Source organism: Ricinus communis, chromosome 5, assembly GCF_019578655.1.
Source record: "Ricinus communis isolate WT05 ecotype wild-type chromosome 5, ASM1957865v1, whole genome shotgun sequence".
NCBI classification, from domain to species: Eukaryota; Viridiplantae; Streptophyta; class Magnoliopsida; order Malpighiales; family Euphorbiaceae; genus Ricinus; species Ricinus communis.
In genome coordinates, this window is record NC_063260.1 from 29,724,475 (window position 1) to 29,742,864 (window position 18,390).

The 18,390-nt window shown below is 29.9% G+C and overlaps 3 protein-coding genes across 3 annotated transcripts; 2 read left to right on the plus strand and 1 right to left on the minus strand.

Annotated features, from left to right (window-relative positions):
- Window positions 1–389: 389 nt before the first annotated feature.
- On the minus strand, window positions 390–1,483 carry LOC8275995 (thaumatin-like protein). The gene is given in 3 exon segments (XM_002517394.4): window positions 390–837; window positions 840–1,219; window positions 1,351–1,483. Coding segments are annotated over 3 exon segments (789 nt in total). The 5' UTR covers window positions 1,415–1,483; the 3' UTR covers window positions 390–492.
- Window positions 1,484–6,646: 5,163 nt separating this feature from the next.
- LOC8275994 (serine/threonine-protein kinase D6PKL2) lies at window positions 6,647–9,365 on the plus strand. The gene is made up of 2 exons (XM_002517393.4): window positions 6,647–7,694; window positions 8,398–9,365. Exons 1-2 carry the CDS (start codon window positions 7,054–7,056, stop codon window positions 9,269–9,271), a joined length of 1,515 nt encoding a protein of 504 aa, XP_002517439.2. The 5' UTR covers window positions 6,647–7,053; the 3' UTR covers window positions 9,272–9,365.
- A 4,530-nt stretch (window positions 9,366–13,895) lies between these two features.
- Window positions 13,896–17,059, plus strand: LOC8275993 (glycerol-3-phosphate acyltransferase RAM2). The gene is made up of 2 exons (XM_002517392.4): window positions 13,896–14,755; window positions 15,918–17,059. Exons 1-2 carry the CDS (start codon window positions 14,117–14,119, stop codon window positions 16,815–16,817), a joined length of 1,539 nt encoding a protein of 512 aa, XP_002517438.2. The 5' UTR covers window positions 13,896–14,116; the 3' UTR covers window positions 16,818–17,059.
- Window positions 17,060–18,390: the final 1,331 nt, after the last annotated feature.

Here is an 18,390-nt window from a genome sequence, read left to right on the forward strand (position 1 = left end):
TGATAATTTTATATGTTTTATGATTTTTGTTAAAATAAAACGTTATTGTCATAAATAAAAGAATTATTAAAATTGTGGAGCTTTCTTTACATTTTAATATTTGTAACCCTATTATCTTAGGTTGTTAAGAAGGAGCAGTTTAAGTCAATAAATTATTTTTTTAATCTAATTTACCCGTATTAAATTGTTGCCAAATGCAAGAAAAATAAATAAATATCGTGCAAAAAAAAGGATAATGCTTAATAAAAGAGCAGTTTGATTTTTAAAATCTGAAATTTTACGATTCAGTTTCTAGTTCTATTTTTTTTTTAATATTAATAAGAGTTTATCATTATTTATAGTGAAATAAAATAATTAAAAAAATAGATACTAATTATTTACACAATTAATTGAAAATAGAAATAAAAATAAAAGGTATATATTACAATCAAATTAGCATATTTATTAGTTGAAGCTGATACACATTAAGCATATATAAACAAGTAAAAGAATCTATAGAGACTCATGCTCATCATCAACACCCCATGATGAAGGACAAAAGGTGATAACATACTCCTTAGATGCACAATTAACCAAAGGAGGTGGGGAATCAAAAGCATAGCTATAGTAATTAGGACAAGCATCCTTGAATATGTTTGAGTAAACATTTGGTTTACATTTATCAGGGCTTCCATGGTCATTCCTGCAACAGAATGTGTCGAGATTGAAAGCCAAGCAAGCACTTTTGCAGGCCACAACTTCCCCATTATTGTTAACGACTTGTAGCTCATGAGGGCATGATCTTATCAAGCTTTTCGAGCATCCACCGATAGTGCATTTCGGGGATAGTTGCTTATTTAATTCGTGACTAAAACTGGAAGATTGTATCCATCAACTAAGCTTACATCGTAGAAATTTGGCTTGGTTTTGTCTGCTTGGAGAGACACTTGAACTAATGTGGCTGGGGGTGTGCCTATTAGCCCATTACATGCTAGTCGTCCATCACAATCGCCTGTTTCACATGCAGATTGCCAATTAGAATTGAAATTACAGCCGGTTCGAGCCCAGATTCGACCATTCCAATCCCATGGTGCATCTATGCGTTGAGTTTGGCCTGATGGCAGGTAGAATCCTCCACCGGCAATAATGGGATGGCCTGTGTTGGAGGCTGTTGCTGGCCATATGGGAAAGGGGCATTTGTTGTGCACATAAAATGTTATTTGATGTGCTAATGCAGGCCCTGGATTATTGTTTATAATCAAATTAAATTAGTCTATATCCTCATCATATATGTAAAAAGAAATTAAAAAAGGAAAAAGATACAGTTAAACTTCATATGTCATATACACAATGCCAATGTCGTGAAATTACCGGATAACAAAGAATGTAAAATGAAGGAGAGAAAGAAAGCAGCAATAATCTGCAGCAACTTCATGTTGATATTCTTGAATGAGATCTGGTGAAAAGAAAAAAATGTGCAGAAACTGTATATATAGGTGAAATATATATAGAGAGATTGAAAAGGGCTACTCCATCATCATCTTCCATTGCACTTTAAGGTTTGAAAAAGACAAATCCTAGATTATTTCTTTTCTAATGTTATCCTTCCTTAAAAGTAAACCAAGCAGCAGCATTAGGTGACAATTATAATTAAAATATTTTGAAGTTTAGACATCATGCTTTGCTTTAGGAGAGGGGAAATTATAACTAATCTCCATCTGTACAGCATTACAATTAGGTTACAGACCCACTCATCATCTGGTGACTAATCAAATGGCTTAAGAGAGGTATGAACAATGACAACAAAATTTAAAAGAAACAGATACCACTGAACGTTTGTTTGAAAAATTAACTATTATTTAGTAGATCAACTGTATTATTACCTTAATTACTATACATGCATAGTACTAATTAAGGTTGACTCACACTTGTGCAAAAAAGACTATTGTAAGATTTTATATAATTTACTATTTCACAATAAGTTGAATAGGAAATCCAGCAGCAGCCATAAAAGTTCATTTGGACTCTCAATTGACACCTGCCAGTCCTGATGAATAAGCCTTGGAATGCTGGCTATTGCTGTCGCAGACTACCTTATCACTGTTTAACGGCTGTTCAACACATATAACATAGGCTATCTATTTCTAACCTTCAATTTCCGAATACCAACATCTTTTATTATGTCTTTCTCAGGACTCAATAGAAAAATACTCTGTGATTTAATAAATAAAGTGTATATTTGCAGAACTTTGAAAGATGTATCTTCATCATTATATGATAATAAAAACATATATAGTTGCTACTCCTCAATAAGTTGCTTCCAGTGCTGCAGCAGTGAGTGCAGAAAATTCATATATACTATACATATATATAAATATAAATACAACTATATATGAGTTGTAGTTAGATTAGATGCTGAAGTGTTAAAAAGATTTAAATACAAAATATTTTAATGTCTAAATAAATAAATAAATGACTTTTAAGTGAAAAAAGTGAAAATCTATAATATACCTTCATTAATTTTGTTATTTATTGGAAATTTTTTGCATTAATGTTTGTCCCAGTCTGTGAATCAAGCTCATAAATGAGTGATATATATTCATTAGTCTTAAATAATAAAATATGCATCAATCTCTTATATCAAAATATAAAAATATTTATATAAATATGTCATTTTTCTATTTGTTGTGTGCTGTGATGTATATATCATGTTTATGTAGAATTATTTATTTATTTATAAAATAGCACGTTAATAGAAAATATTTTTTAAAAAAGTAATTCAATTTTTTATATATTTGAAAAATTAGAAAAACTATTTTTTTATTTGTGGAGTGTTCTCAAAATATTCTTCTATAAAAAGGACTAATAAGATATTTAGATTTATTAAAAAAATAATATTGTAAGTTTATATTTAATATAAAAGTTATAAGAAAATAATAAATTAAAAAAATCAAATCACTTGAGTAATGACCAATAATTAATATATATCTAAATGGTTTCATTATGTTATTCTTTTTAGATTTGACACTGTAAAATTTTAAAAAATGACTTAGTATTTTCTTGAATTTAATTTAGTTTCATTCTTTCTTTGGCTTTGACTGACAACATATAAAAATATAAAAAATATTTTTCGTGTATGATTTAGGCTTTAACTAGTTGTGATGTTTTCTTTTATTTTCTCTTTTTTAAATTTTGTGTATATTTCAAGTTATTACGAGTGAAATAGGATTTTTTTTTTCTAGGCTATTAAGACTTAAGAGCTCATTTTTGTGCCTGCTTAGTGGATTCAAACAGACTTATTCTGTGCGAGTGTTGGTTCTAAGCTTCTGATAGGATAAATTAGTTGGTAAGAATTCATTAAATTTATTTGGTCATATATATATCTTCTGTAATTATCAAAAGATGAACAAACATTAACACAATGACCATAAATACCACAAATACCACATACTTTATTTTTTGGTGAGTGTTTTGTTGAAGCAGGCATCTTAACTGCTTAGTCAATTTAGCCAATTGCATGATCATCTCACTACTAGGTACTACTTCATTCACTCTTATTCTTTGTATCCTCACACTCTTTTGTTGAGAATTGGCTCCTAACATCTCAAAGATGTCATAAACTTCATCATTTGTTCTTTCTAACATAGCATTTCTAGCTGCTTTATCAACCATACATTGATATTATTGTGTCAATCCATCATAAAATAATTGGTTGATTATTGGAAGTAGGTATCCATGGTGTGTCCATTGCAATAAAAGTTATTTGAAGCAATCTCATGTTTCATGAAAATATTCAGTATCTTTTTTATAAAAATTACAAATTTCAGCTTTTAATTCTTTAGTATTTTGATGTGAGTAAAACCTACTAATAAATTCTTGATAAACTTTATCTTAAGTTTTTCTTAAAGAATTAGGAGGCAAAGTCATTAACCAAGCCTTTGCTTTTTATTTCAATGAATAAATGAAACACCTCATTCTTAATTGATCCTTATTAAGTCCAGATAATGAGAAAGTATAAGCTATAGCATAAAATTCTCTAATAAATGTTAATGCATCCTCACTATACATATCATAAAATGAAGGAAGCATATTAAAATGAATGTTGTTAAGTTCATAATTCTTAAATGTATCACCTAGAACTATACATGAAGTAGTTTTACCAAGTATAGGCCGAACATAATCCTTTATAGTCATTCGCCTTTTTGTTCCTACTTCTCTTGGTGGGTTTGCCATGATTTCAATATCTTTTTTTAATTTCTCTTCAATCTTTTGAGTTGATGAATCACTTGATTTAGTTTTCCTTCTACGCATACAAAACAAAAGAAAATTTCAAATTTAAAAACTCAGAAATAAAATTTAAAAATAAAATAAAATAACAAATAAACACAAGATACATTTGACAATCAATATAATAAATTTTGGACATAGTTCTCCTGCAACGGTATCAAAAACTTGATGTGTCTAAGTTAGTACTCGAAAGTGTACGAACCGTTCTTATAGTAAAGCGATAAATTCACCATGAGATCGATTTCTTAAGGAACTATGAAGCCACTTATTATAAAGACTAATTATCAATACAAAACAATAAAAATAAATCTAAATACTCTAAATCAGTATTTTGAGAGAATAATATTTATAAAGTAAAGTAACCAAATAATAAATAAATATGCAATGCAAATGCAAATGCTTATGATTTAAAACTATATGCTAAAGACAGGATTTAGCCTAACCATTTACTTAGCAATCTCATTGTTTTACTTTAAGCCTAGATCTAATGAATAAGATGTGGATATGTCTTTTCCTTTAATCAATCAAACTAATGATGCAATTAAAATTTCTTATACCTACATAGATTGAAGCAAAGTTGGTGTCTCTAATACATTCAACCTAAATATGTTCATAACAATTACTATTGCTAAATTAACATGATGGTTAACTAATAATTAACTGAAACTAATAAAGATGAAGGTAAAGAAATCATTCATCAAATAAATAAATAACAAGGTTCATACAAAAGTAACAAGACTATGCCAAATACTTATAAAAACTAGCGTAATATATTTAACCCAATGATCATAATATTAAATAGAAAGACATAAAACAATAAAGTAAAAGCTCCCTCTAAATCTAGAATTTATTGAAGTAGGAAGATGATTGATCCTCACTCTCCACTTCATAAAAAACTATTTAGATCACTGTAGACAATTGTAGAGAGAATAATGGTAGACAGATGCAGAGAGCGGATAAGAAAAAACTCTCAACCTCTTCAAGAATCAGATTTGTAGAGATATGTATAAAGAAGAATTTTTCTCTAAACAAGTCTCACTAGAGATGTATACTCAATATAAGTCTATATAATGGATAAGGCTATAAGTATCTTTATTTCTACAAAATACTATCCCATAAATAACTCTTAATATAAATACTAATAATAGTACAAAATGACTAAAATGCTCCTCTTAGGCCTTGTATAATTCGGCTAGCACACTAAATAGCCGGTCCATACGTCTTAATCTTGAGCATTGACATAAACATATCTAATTATACTTTTTTTTCTTGAGTATTTAGCTCAATATTTTTCTCTCTTTGCTAATATTACCTAAAAATAGATTATTAAATTTAAGTAAGTTAAAAGTACATATTTTCACCATATTATATATATAAATCATATCATTAAAGCTTCAAAATATCCTAAACATCTATATATAATTTGGACTTGTCACCTTCCAACCTAAACACTTGTAAAGAGAAATAAACTTCAATAGCTGCTTTTTAGGTTCATTTAAATTCATCTTTTCTAATATATATGAAATTATAAGTTCAAATATAATATTATAGAAAGAATAAAATTAGTAAAATTATAAAATTAATTGAATTCACTTAATTCTAAATTATTGTGATCAAATTCAACTTGTGAATTTATTTAATTAATTATTTAATTAAAATCAAATTAATCTCAATTTCAGATTTAGATTTAAGTGACTTACAAATTAATATAACTCAATTTATATTCTTTAATTTCTTGAAAATGAAGGTCTTTATATATTGATTCAAAGAATCGAATTTCAATTTAGTATCATTTTGATTTCAAAATTTTAAAGTTTATAAATTTAATCAAAATCTGTGAACTTTAAATCTATAAGTAGTTCGATTAATAAATTTATTTGAATTGAATATAAAACTCATGAATTGATAAAAGTAATTTTAAAATATAAATATTAAAATTATTCATCAATAATTAAAAATAATAATTTTAAACTTTTAAGAGTTTATAATTCTTTTAAATTTTATAAATTGAAACTTCCGAATCCAAAGAGAGCCTTTTAATCTTTGATAGTCGATGTGCTTGATTTATATTTGACACCAACCAAAACTACATTGGCGTTACAAATATGCATGGATGATGAATCTGACGGAACAATCATCTGCCTCTATACTAAAGGCCAAAAACATATTTAATTTTTTTAATTTTTTAATTTTTATTTTATTATTGTTACATATTTTAATTTTTATTTTACTCTAACAACTATTAAATCCTTAATTATAATTAAAAGTTCAATAAAATTAAAATTAAAATTAAAATTAAAAAAAAATCAAAAGGGACTAATGGGTTTTGCCCAGAACTAAACTAACGGTATAGGCTTTAAGGCTGAGGATTAGGTATTTATTTATTCTTTTATAAATGTTGTTTTGTTTTAGAAAATCTGAAAGGCTTTTGTCTTCCTCGTGAACTGAAACTTTCTGTCTGTTTCTCCTTCTGTAACCAAAGAAATGTTACAGCTGACAGGCAAAAAAAATAAACACACAACAGACTCAAAACCCAAAATTTCACACTCATTGGGTCTCTCATCACATATTCAAATTTGAAAGCCGTTTTTAACAATTCTCTCTCTGTTATGTGAAGCCCGCTTCTTACTCTCCCTCTCTTTGACCACCTCGGTCGCTACAAACACCACTTCACCGATTTGACTGTCACTCACTTCCTCCATTTTTAACCCTTTCCTTCTTTTATTTTTTTTTCTTCCTCTCTCTCACACATTTCATCAAACATTTTTTCTACATTCCCTTTTAAACATGAATAAAAAGATTGATAATGGAGACACTGAATCTCTTACCAGTAGCTTTCAAGATCTTAGCTTTACTAACAGTGTTTGTATCAGTTTATGCAGCAGCACCATTTCTGGGTCTGATAATAGTGTTAGTAGCAATATAAGTAATGCTAGTAATGCTGCTAGTGAAGCTAAAGAGAGTGAAAAGAGCACTAGCACTCTAGATCCAAATGAACCTAGTTTTAGAAGTTTTTGCCCTTCAAAACCCCATAAAGGAAATGATATTAGATGGGATGCAATTCAATATGTTAAAGGTAGTAATAAAGATGGTGAGTTGGGGTTGGGGTTAGGTCATTTTAGACTACTGAAGAAACTTGGATGTGGTGATATAGGGAGCGTGTATTTAGCTGAGTTAAGAGGGATGGGTTGTTTGTTTGCAATGAAAGTAATGGATAAAGGAATGTTAGCAGGGAGAAAAAAATTGTTGAGAGCTCAAACTGAAAGGGAGATTTTGGGTCTGTTGGACCATCCATTTTTGCCAACCCTTTATTCTCATTTTGAGACTGAGAAGTTTTCCTGCTTGTTAATGGAGTTTTGCAGTGGTGGTGATCTTCACACACTACGGCAACGGCAGCCTGGCAAGCATTTCACTGAGCAGGCTGCAAGGTTAGTGCCTAACTATGCGATTAGTATGTTTTTCTGTTAATGCGGTTTTGTTAATGCAATGTTTATAAATTTTTGTTTTGATTGCTTTTTGAGCTGCTGACTAGAGGAAGTGCCTGTAGTAGAGGTGGTAACTAATGAAATAGAGATTTGTTTGCTTCTTTTGACTATTTCATTGTGCTGCAAGTTGCAAGCTTGTGGGGCCTAAAAGAAGTTACTAGTTTTTTGTTCGTTGCTGGGAACTATTGAGGTTGAATAATTTTAAGCTTAATTAATGCATATGAAGGGAAGTAAAGGCTATACATTATGTGCAAAAATAAATTCAGTTTTGTACTTGTCATAATAACTGCCGGCTGATCTGTCGTAAGTTCATTTGTAATGTTTGCATTCATTGATTTAGAAGATACAGATAGGCATCATCCTGTGAATGGCCAGTTGCTGGAGCATTCGAATGGAAACTCCTTAAATATCATTAAGATTCAAATTAATTCTTCCAGATAACTTCTTGCTAGACAGCTAGAGTATTTAGTTATATGGTCTTTTGGATTTGCAAAGAAAAACTGTCATTTCTATTAATGGAATAATTTTAAGCCTTTTAGTTATCAGCTCAACTCATGCCAATTCTCTATGCTTGTTCCAAGCTATCTTTAGTATTTTGATCACAAAATTAGGCATTGTTTTTCACTAATTCTTTCTGCGTTTACAGATTTTATGCTTCGGAGGTGCTCCTTGCACTTGAGTATTTACACATGATGGGTGTTGTGTATAGAGACTTGAAGCCTGAAAATGTATTGGTTAGGGAGGATGGGCATATTATGCTGTCAGATTTTGATTTATCATTAAGATGCTTTGTGAATCCTACTCTTGTTCAGTCCAGTAGTGAGCCATCTTGTAAGATCTCTTCATATTGTATTCAGCCATCATGTATTGATCCGTCCTGCAAATTACCTGTTTGTGTAGAGCCTTCTTGCTTACAACCATCTTGCTTTAAACCTCGATTTTTCAACTCCAGAACAGCTAAGGTGAAAAGTGAAAAGCCAAATTTGGCAAATTCAGATTCACTTCCTGTACTTATTGCAGAGCCAACTACTGCTCGGTCCATGTCATTTGTTGGAACCCATGAGTATTTAGCACCTGAGATAATAAGAGGGGATGGGCATGGGAGTGCTGTTGATTGGTGGACATTTGGCATCTTCTTGTATGAGTTATTACTTGGTAGGACACCATTCAAAGGGACTGGAAACCGAGAGACCTTATTCAATGTGGTAGGCCAGCCCCTAAAATTTCCTGAGGGGTCCTCTGTGAGTTTTGCTGCCAAGGATTTAATCCGGGGTCTGCTCGTAAAGGACCCTCAAAAGAGATTAGGTTTCAAAAGAGGTGCTACAGAGATTAAACAACATCCTTTCTTTGAAAGTGTTAATTGGGCACTCATTCGCAGTACTCATCCTCCAGAAATTCCAAAACCAGTTGATATTTCATCTTTGAATCACACATTGAAATCATCCTTGGCATCAAATGATAAGGGAGCCAAAGACTCGGATAGATCATCGGGTCCTTACTTGGATTTTGAGTTTTTCTAGCAAAGTTTTGCCGGAGGACTCTAGGGCTTGTTTATGAGGTGGTTGGTTACATTGTCAGTGTGTATTCATGTTCTTAATGAAATATTATTTTCCACGTGATATAGTCATCCTTCTTCTGTGTCAAGTATTTGTCATTGGATTGTTAGTCAATTGGCTTATAATAGTGATTTGGCTCCCACTTGAAAAATGCTTTTCCTTCAAATGCTTAAAAAGGAGGACAAAAATGAAGCAACTTTTGTTGTAATTTGTCTATGATCTCCATTCTGTCGCGAGCCTAGCATGAGATCTTTTTGAAAGTGGTCCTAGAATGGTGGGTCTTAAAGCCCTTTCCATATTCTCCCTTTTGCATAGTCACTGTTTGTTTGCAGCCTGCATTGACCCTGTTATTCTCCAAGACTTTATCTGCAGAAGAAACCTTTGTTAAAGAGATTGAAAGTGGACAACTCCTATAAAAGCTTTTACATTTCTGTGGAACTTTGGATGCATCTTGCAATGAGGTAATGAGGTGTCTATTTCATGTTGATCTTTTGTTCCTTATATTTGCTTTCAACTGTACATATAAGAGATTCTGCTTCCATGAATTGTTGCCTTGTGCCAACTGTCCAGTGTTGCTCTTTACATATGAATCTCTTTTCTTTTCTTTCCTTTTCTTGTAGAAAGAGAGAAAAGAAAATAAATAAATAAATTGAAAAAGATATGCTTTATTCTTTTACAGAGAACAGGCTTTTCTTTTAAAAATGTACATTCTCACTTTAATCATAGCTTTCTTTCTTGGCCATTGATTATCAAATGGAGACTTACAGCTATTTGCAAAAGATGCATGTCATTGAAAAACACATTAAACTGACAACTTTGTCTAAGCAGTTTATCTTCTTCAACTGCAATTTTTTTTTGTTTTAGGTTCATCCACCATTCAACTTTAGAACCTACTTGAGTGCCAAATTACTCAAATTAGACCCACACAAACACTTCTTATAAGCATTTGGAGCCATGTTTGCAAATTATTCTTTGCATTTCAACTACTTTAATCATTATACCAACTAAAATATTAATTGGAAATAGAGCATCTACTTTTAAATTTTTAATATTTTTGTATTTATGAGAACCCTTTGGATTGGATTTGGAGCTCCTAAACTATCATTATATATATGGATTTTCTTTTCCCCAAAAAAAGAAAAAAGTACACTGTACTCGAAACCTTTTCTTTTCTAAAAAAGAAATTCTTGCAAACAGATTGCTTTAAGCAATTTCTCATCAAACTGGTCAAGTTTGTGAAATTTCTTAGAAGCATTTGGGGCCATGTTATAAAATAAATATGATAATTTGACTATTCATTATAAAATAAATATGATAGAAAGGGACTTGAATGTGTTTCATGCTAATTTTATTTGTTTTTTTGTTATTAATATATGAAATTAAGAGCATTTAATATTGATTGAAAATCTATAACTACATGTAGCCTAGCTGGCTAGTAGCTTATTTACCAAATGGATGCATTATAAAATTTATATCAATTTACTGTTCTTTCCTTAATTCATTGTCTCTTTTACTCGCAAATTCAATCATTGTACTTTTGGTATTTTTCATTCTAAAAATAAAATAATTTTTAATATTTTAATTTCTTTTCTTGTAACTAATCTCATTTAATTAGATTTTTAACTCTTTTTTCTTATTTTTATTTTTTTTCATTTATTCATATATATATATTATATATAATATATGATATTTCATTCATCAAACAAACTAAAATAATTAAAAAAAAATAAGTTTATTTCCTCTTCCTCCATCTCTAATGGAACAAAATAAAAGTTCAACCATTGTATTCAACCTAATTAATCAGACAACACTTCTTTAAATAACAATTAGCTTTCTTTAACATCTTTTGTCACTCAAAATTAATATCTGGTTCTTGAAACTTATTTTGATAGCCCATTTCCAAGAACACATAAAGAAGCTAACATCAAACGAGAATCACAAAGAATGAGACATATGTTGCGTAACACTTTAATCTTTTCCATTAAATTAATAATTAGAATCGTCTTTGGAAAGGACTCCTTGAACAAGCATATATTTTGTTCTTCTTCTGTTCATACAAACCAAAAACATATGCTTACCTTTTGTACCATTTTGCAGAAACTTCAAGTGGCAGCAAATATATTATATATAAAGTATATAATCTTCTCTCATATATGCACTCTCCACTCTTGTAAAATCCGCCCAATGCATATATGATGGATGACCCACAAAGATTATGAAGGTAGGAGTTGAAAGAGTGAAAAGTTTTGGTGATTTTGCAATGTGGTCCAGAATTGATTGTTGTTGTGAAATGATGAAGAAGAAAAGGAAAAGAAAATATACTTTAATTATAAAGAAAAAAAAAAAATGAAAGAAGAAAAGTAGCAGTGCCGACTGTCGAGTGCGGGACCATGGACTAAGATAGGGAAGGATTGAACATGGCAAAGCTTTCTATGACATCAAAGAAATTAAAAAATTGTTCAGCAACACTCGAATAAGTAGAGAATACACCATAAATGTTTAACTGGAGTCAGCCTAATAATCTAAACAATCTAAACTTTTATGAAATTTTATTATTTTGGTTGATTTTTTAAAAGTTATCAATTTAGCTACAATTTAGTAAATTGAGTACAATTTCAGTCTAATTAAGTTGTTTATCAAAATTAAGCAACGCGAAACAGTGATATGGACGCCAATTAAGAAATAAAAAATCTCTTGATGGGTTTATTTATACACGTAAGTTTTTATTTTCTAAATTGCATTTATATTTCCATACAGCATCCATCATCTACGTTACTTAATTTAGACCAACAATTCAATCTGGTTAAAATTGTACTTAATTTGTTAAATCATAACTAAATTGATAATTTTAAAAGAATTAGTCAAAATAGTAAATTACTATAAAATTTTAAATTTTTTAGATTGTTCGGCCTATTTAATTATATGTGATATCATATATATTTTCGGTAGAATGAGATTAATTATAGCTTTGATTGATGGATATGAAACTTTATTTCTACATATTGAAGTAAAATTAATTAGTGCGATTTATTTGAGGTTCCCATCGTGTGGAGGGCAATAATATTTGCATAGATATTTTAATTTAGCTCTTTTTATGAGATTGGCCATGTAAGATGATCTCTAATCTACCATGGAAGAAACTAATAAATTATCCTCTCTCTATCACACCCACTTGAAAGAAATGGATATCTAACTAAATGATTGCATTCAGCATTGAATGTATCTCCAATTGATATATACATTTGCTTTTTATTTTCTAAACAACATACATGTTTTTTTAATTATAATTCGACCTTATAGAGATATAGTTATATAAGAAATTCTTTTGGAGTTTGGATAACTTTACAGTTTTTAAAATTAGCTAAGAAAGTGTATAACATATAGAAAATGCAGGGCTTTTAATTTAATATATTAGTTTTATTTAATAAATGTGCTAATCTTTCACTTTTAATCCTCACTTTCATATTTTCTTATCTTTTTTAGACCAAATGAGATATGGGGCAAATTATTCCTTTCCACAGCACATAGCTCACTTATTGTGATATACTCTTTTATTTATCTTTTTATTAAAATCTATTAAAGAATGCACTGTATTAAAAAAAAAAGATAAGAAAAAAATAAAATAAAAATGATAAAGTCAATAGAGATATTTTATTATCATAAATATATTGATAAATTAATGTAGAATTTATTTATAAATTTTATCTATTTTGTTAGAATTTATTTAGTTAACAAATTTAATTATTTGAATTTTAAATTAACTTTCACTTCATTAAAACTATATAAATTTTAGATTTACAAATAAATTTCATAAATTTTATAAATTTCAATCAAATACAACGTTAATAGTTAAGTACAATATTTATATAAAATTTTAATTAGATAAATAAATAATTTATATAAGTTCCTATAAGTAAAAGAGTGTCCATTCTTTTGTTATTTTCTATTGCACATACTAATTGAGTAGATGTTATATGTGTTTAAAAATAATTAAAAAATAACTAAAAAATAATCATACTGTAAATTTAAATAAAATTAAAAAAATATTTTTAAAAAAAATTATAAAATAAAAAAAAATATTTTTTTATTAATTTCAAGATATTTTTACAAAGTGTACAAGTTTTTAAGCGATAAGCAATTTAATTAAAGAGATATCTTGGCCAATTAATTGGGTGGGGGCCGGGGCACGCCCAAACGCATGTGGCGCGGGGGGGATCCGTAGAGGTCATCAAATGTTCCTATTCTTGCACCAGATCATGCTATTGCTAGCTGGTGGACACACTTGCATACTTTCTAACCGTATAAAATTTAAAAGAAAATAATCAAATAGATTCAATTTATTATGTTATTTAATTTATAAAATTAATCCTATGATAACATATAATTGAAGTTGTATTAATTAATTTTGGATTATAGTGTTAATAGTAATACACAAATTACTGCAAATTTAACAGTTAATCAATGATGTTATTTGTGAATTAAATTCATTTATGAATAGTGGACCTAAGTTCATTAAGAATTTATCCAAGAAATTTTGATTTTGCATCATTTATGACTCCAGCTACTGATGTTGATTTGAAGCCTTTCCTCCACTAACTAAAACTGTCATCTCTGTCGATCACCCAAAAAGCACAGTGGTTACTCCAATTATCAACTTGTCTAAACTTGCCCGATTCAAATTTTGGATTCCTGCATTACTTTACAATAGCATGCATCCTTAGAATCATAAGCTCCAAACTTCACTTCATCGTCTATGTGTATATATACACTCACACTGCAAAACACACCATAAATATTACATAAAACCTAATGGCAAACCCTAAAGAAACATATGCTCCTTTTAGCTCATTCCCAAATATAGAAAAGTGCACATCCGTAGGTCGACAAAACGACACTGTAGTGACCGATATGGATGGAACCCTACTTTGTGGACGTAGCCCGTTTCCTTACTTTGCCTTAGTTGCCTATGAAGCTAGTGGAATATTAAGGCTTCTATTCTTGCTATTAGCTTCGCCTATTGCTGGAATTCTCCGCTACTTCATCTCCGAATCTGCTGGAATCCGAGTACTTGTATTTGCAACCTTTTCAGGGATGCGAGTGTCTGATATAGAATCGGTGGCAAGAGCTGTTTTGCCCAAGTTTTATTCTAGTGACTTGCACCCAGAGACTTGGCGGGTGTTCTCTTCGTGTGGGAAGAAGTGCGTAATCACGGAAAATCCTAGGATTATGGTAGAGGCATTCTTGAAAGAGTTTGTTGGGGCTGATATGGTTATTGGCACTGAGATTGTTGTGCATAAAGGGAGAGCGACTGGGTTTATTAGGAGTCCCGGTGTTCTTGTTGGACAGAACAAGGCTGATGCGCTAAAAATGGCTTTCTATGATGCGCCGGTGCCAAATATTGGGATCGGTGACAGGAGGACTGATCGTCCATTCATGAAATTGTGCAAGGTTTGCCAGCTACTCTAACCTTATAATTATGTCCTAACATTTGTGTTTATGTTTGATTCATGTGGAATTACTATAGTTATATAGAATAGCTATAAAAAAAAAAGAATGAAAAGGAAAAAATAGAACACAAGTGTCAGGTAAAGAAGTTTTGCTAGATGGACATATATATTCGATAGTCTAATTATTCTTTCTTATAAGCCTTATTTATGTAATAACGTCTCGATAATATTACACTAACTATTCTTTCTTTCTTTCTTTCTTTCTACCGCAAAATGATTGAGCCAATTTATCACATTTATTTAAGCAACAATACTAATACAATTTGTGCTAATTAATACAAAAGGCGAAATAATAAGCTCCTATCAATATAATGGCAAATTACTTTTTTCAAAATATAATTAAATTATGTTTTAAATAGTATTACTTTATTTCCATATCTCTTGACGGCTAAAATTTACATATTCAAGTTTATATATATACCATAATGAATAAAAATATATATTGTCAAAATATTTTATATTTGAATTGAATAACTAATAAATATTTAATTAGTTAAAATTAATAGATATGTGTTACTTATATTTATCAGCTTGGTGTAAATAGACAAATAAAAGAATAAGTATTTATTAACTAGTTTAAAAATAGAACCAAACTAGTTTTACTAGATAAATTAAAATCTCTTTAGAAATAAACTGAACCAAGTTAATTTTAAAACCAACGAATTATATTATGAAATAGTATTAAATAAACTTAAGTGAATCTAAAATCACTTTAAGAATTAAATTTTATTATACTAAATAATTAAAGAAACAGTCATTTTAATTTATACCGTCAAATTAAATTTTTTTTAACATAAAACCAAATTGAATTAAAATAATTTTAGTTTTTCAAAAGTAAACAGAATAAATTAAATTCAAAAAAAAAAAAAAATCAAATCGAACTATTATTTTGGTTTGATTTTAGATTTTTTGAAATTTGGCTCACCTTTAAACGCATACATATAGTAAAGTACTTTTTTTCTATAGATGTACTCTGGAATTTTGAGAAATTCAAAGCAATAGTCAAGAAGACATAGTGATAGATCATTGTGTACTTGCACAATAATTTTTTTTTTTTTTAAATGTTTCAATTTGTCTGAATTGCACGATCTGATTCCTTTCAGGAGAGCTACATAGTCCCAAGCAATTCTCAAGTAGAGCCAGTTGGTCCTAAAAAGTTACCAAAACCCATAGTTTTCCATGACGGGCGGCTTGTCCAAAAATCAACACATTTAATCGCGCTTGCTACTCTTCTTTGGATTCCAGTAGGCTTTATTCTCGCCTGTCTACGCTTAGCCGCCGGTGCGCTCCTTCCAATGCCATTAGTGTACTACGCCTTGTGGGCACTTGGTGTTCGTATTCACATAAAAGGCACACCGCCGCCGCCAGCCAAGAAATCCACTGGCCAAGCTGGAGTCCTCTTCGTATGTTCCCATAGAACTCTTCTTGACCCGGTCTTCCTCTCCATCGCTTTAGGACGTCCAATCCCAGCCGTCACTTACTCCCTTTCGCGGCTATCGGAGTTCATTTCACCCATCAAGACTGTCAGGCTCACTCGAGACCGCGTTACTGATGCAAACATGATCAAGGAACTATTACAAGAAGGTGACTTAGTCATATGTCCTGAAGGGACTACTTGTAGGGAACCATTTTTGCTTCGGTTTTCAGCTTTGTTCGCGGAGTTAACCGATGAACTTGTCCCTGTCGCCATGGCTAATAAGATGACTATGTTTCATGGAACAACAGCTAGAGGATGGAAAGGGATGGACCCCTTCTATTTCTTGATGAACCCTAGCCCTGCATATGAAGTGACATTTTTGAACAAGTTGCCTTACAATTTAACATGCGGAGCAGGAAAATCTAGCCATAGTGTTGCTAATTATATACAAAGGACGATTGCTGCAACTTTGTCTTACCAATGCACCAGCTTTACTAGGAAGGATAAATATAGAGCACTTGCTGGCAATGACGGAACTGTCGTGGAGGAGCCCAAGCAGGCTCGTGATGAAGTCATGGATTCCTAGACATTCATGTCATTCCAGTAGGCTTTATGTATATATGAAAAGTATATTCGGGAAGCACCGGGAACAGGCAGATGAATCTTGAAAGAACAGTCTGAGCAATCTGAGCATTTGCCACCCCATTATACTCACGCTTAATGAAATTACAAGAAGTGAAAAAAGTCTCAAGTATATTTATCTATGATATTATCTTAGATTAAGGTAATAATACAGTAAAACATAAAATTATTTATTAATTTTTACTATTCTTAATGATTGAATTATTTATTATTTATTATTAAAAACCAGTTCATGCAAAATGTTTCTAACAAAATAAATCAAAATGACCAGCTAACAACTGCTTCGCCTCAATGATAAATGCTTTGCTTTGAAAACTCTGTTCCTCCTTTGGTTAACTTTAGAAGGGGAAAAGGAAAAGGTGTGTAGTCTCCATTCTCATTCCCCTTGCCCCTGATTCTTGTTTAATTTGTTTTTCTTTTGTTTAGTTCATTAAAATTGTGTCTGACATGTATGCTACAAGAGGGATAGCCATACAATTTCTCATCCTGAATATGATTATTTTTATTATGCTCTTAAACATTAATTTGAGACCCTTTTGATTCCATCATTCTTTATACTATTCTTTTTCTAAAAAGAAGACAGAACAACTTTTGTTAGAGTAAATATTAAATTTTTTTAAAAGATTTCTTAAAGTCAACAAGAAATATTATTCTTACTGTATAGAAATTTACTGTTTTTCTAATTTTTTTCAATTTACAGTTTGATTATTTTCAATTATTTTTTACCTTTTATGCAATTGTTCTTCAATTATTTTCGTTTAATTTGCTTAGAAATAACCAAAGAAAACTAAAAAATAATCATAGCCGTAATTTAGAAAAAATAAAAAATTGTATTCTTAATACTGTAACACAATAAAAATAAAAAATACTATAAGTTTGATAAAAAATTAGAAATATGAGTATTTTTTATATATTTTTAAATATTTTATCTCATTGGGCCCAATTCCTTTAATCCAAAAAGTGATAGCCCTCTAGAGAAAGGTGAAAGTATAACTCCAAGAAAAATACTAATTTGACTTCTGACTATAAGTCCATGGACCTATCTGATCTTTTACCCATTGTTCGAAGCCCCGGCCTGACTCATCTGAATAATATTTTATATATTGTTTCTATTAACTTGAAATTGCAATTCACTTTTAATTCAAAGAAACAAAAAAATGCAATTAGACCGGCCTGAATGAATCGGACGGCTTGCCTGTCTCGTCAAAATATATTTTTTCATGAAAAATAAATGGATAATTTATATTTTTATTTCTTTTGGGCAATTTTAATACGTGATTTATCAAACAACATTACCAATATAAAATTAGTTAACGATTAGTGCATATCTCATTTTCACTAATTTTAAATTTTATTTCTTCATCTCTATATAGAAAGAAAGAATTAATAAATTAATTTCTTTCCAAATTAAAGATACAATGGTATCTTGAATTCAATGCTTCTAGAAATGCTTATCATTTCATACTTTTTAAGTTAAAAATAAATAAATAATATTAATTAAAAATAATTTAATTAGT

Excerpts from the sequence above, each read along its gene's own strand:
- LOC8275994 (XM_002517393.4), top strand. The coding sequence starts at position 7,054 with ATGAATAAAAAGATTGATAATGGAGACACTGAATCTCTTACCAGTAGC. Across the intron at positions 7,695-8,397 it reads TTCACTGAGCAGGCTGCAAG|ATTTTATGCTTCGGAGGTGC; the intron begins GTTAGTGCCTAA and ends CTGCGTTTACAG.
- LOC8275993 (XM_002517392.4), top strand. The coding sequence starts at position 14,117 with ATGGCAAACCCTAAAGAAACATATGCTCCTTTTAGCTCATTCCCAAAT. Across the intron at positions 14,756-15,917 it reads CATTCATGAAATTGTGCAAG|GAGAGCTACATAGTCCCAAG; the intron begins GTTTGCCAGCTA and ends GATTCCTTTCAG.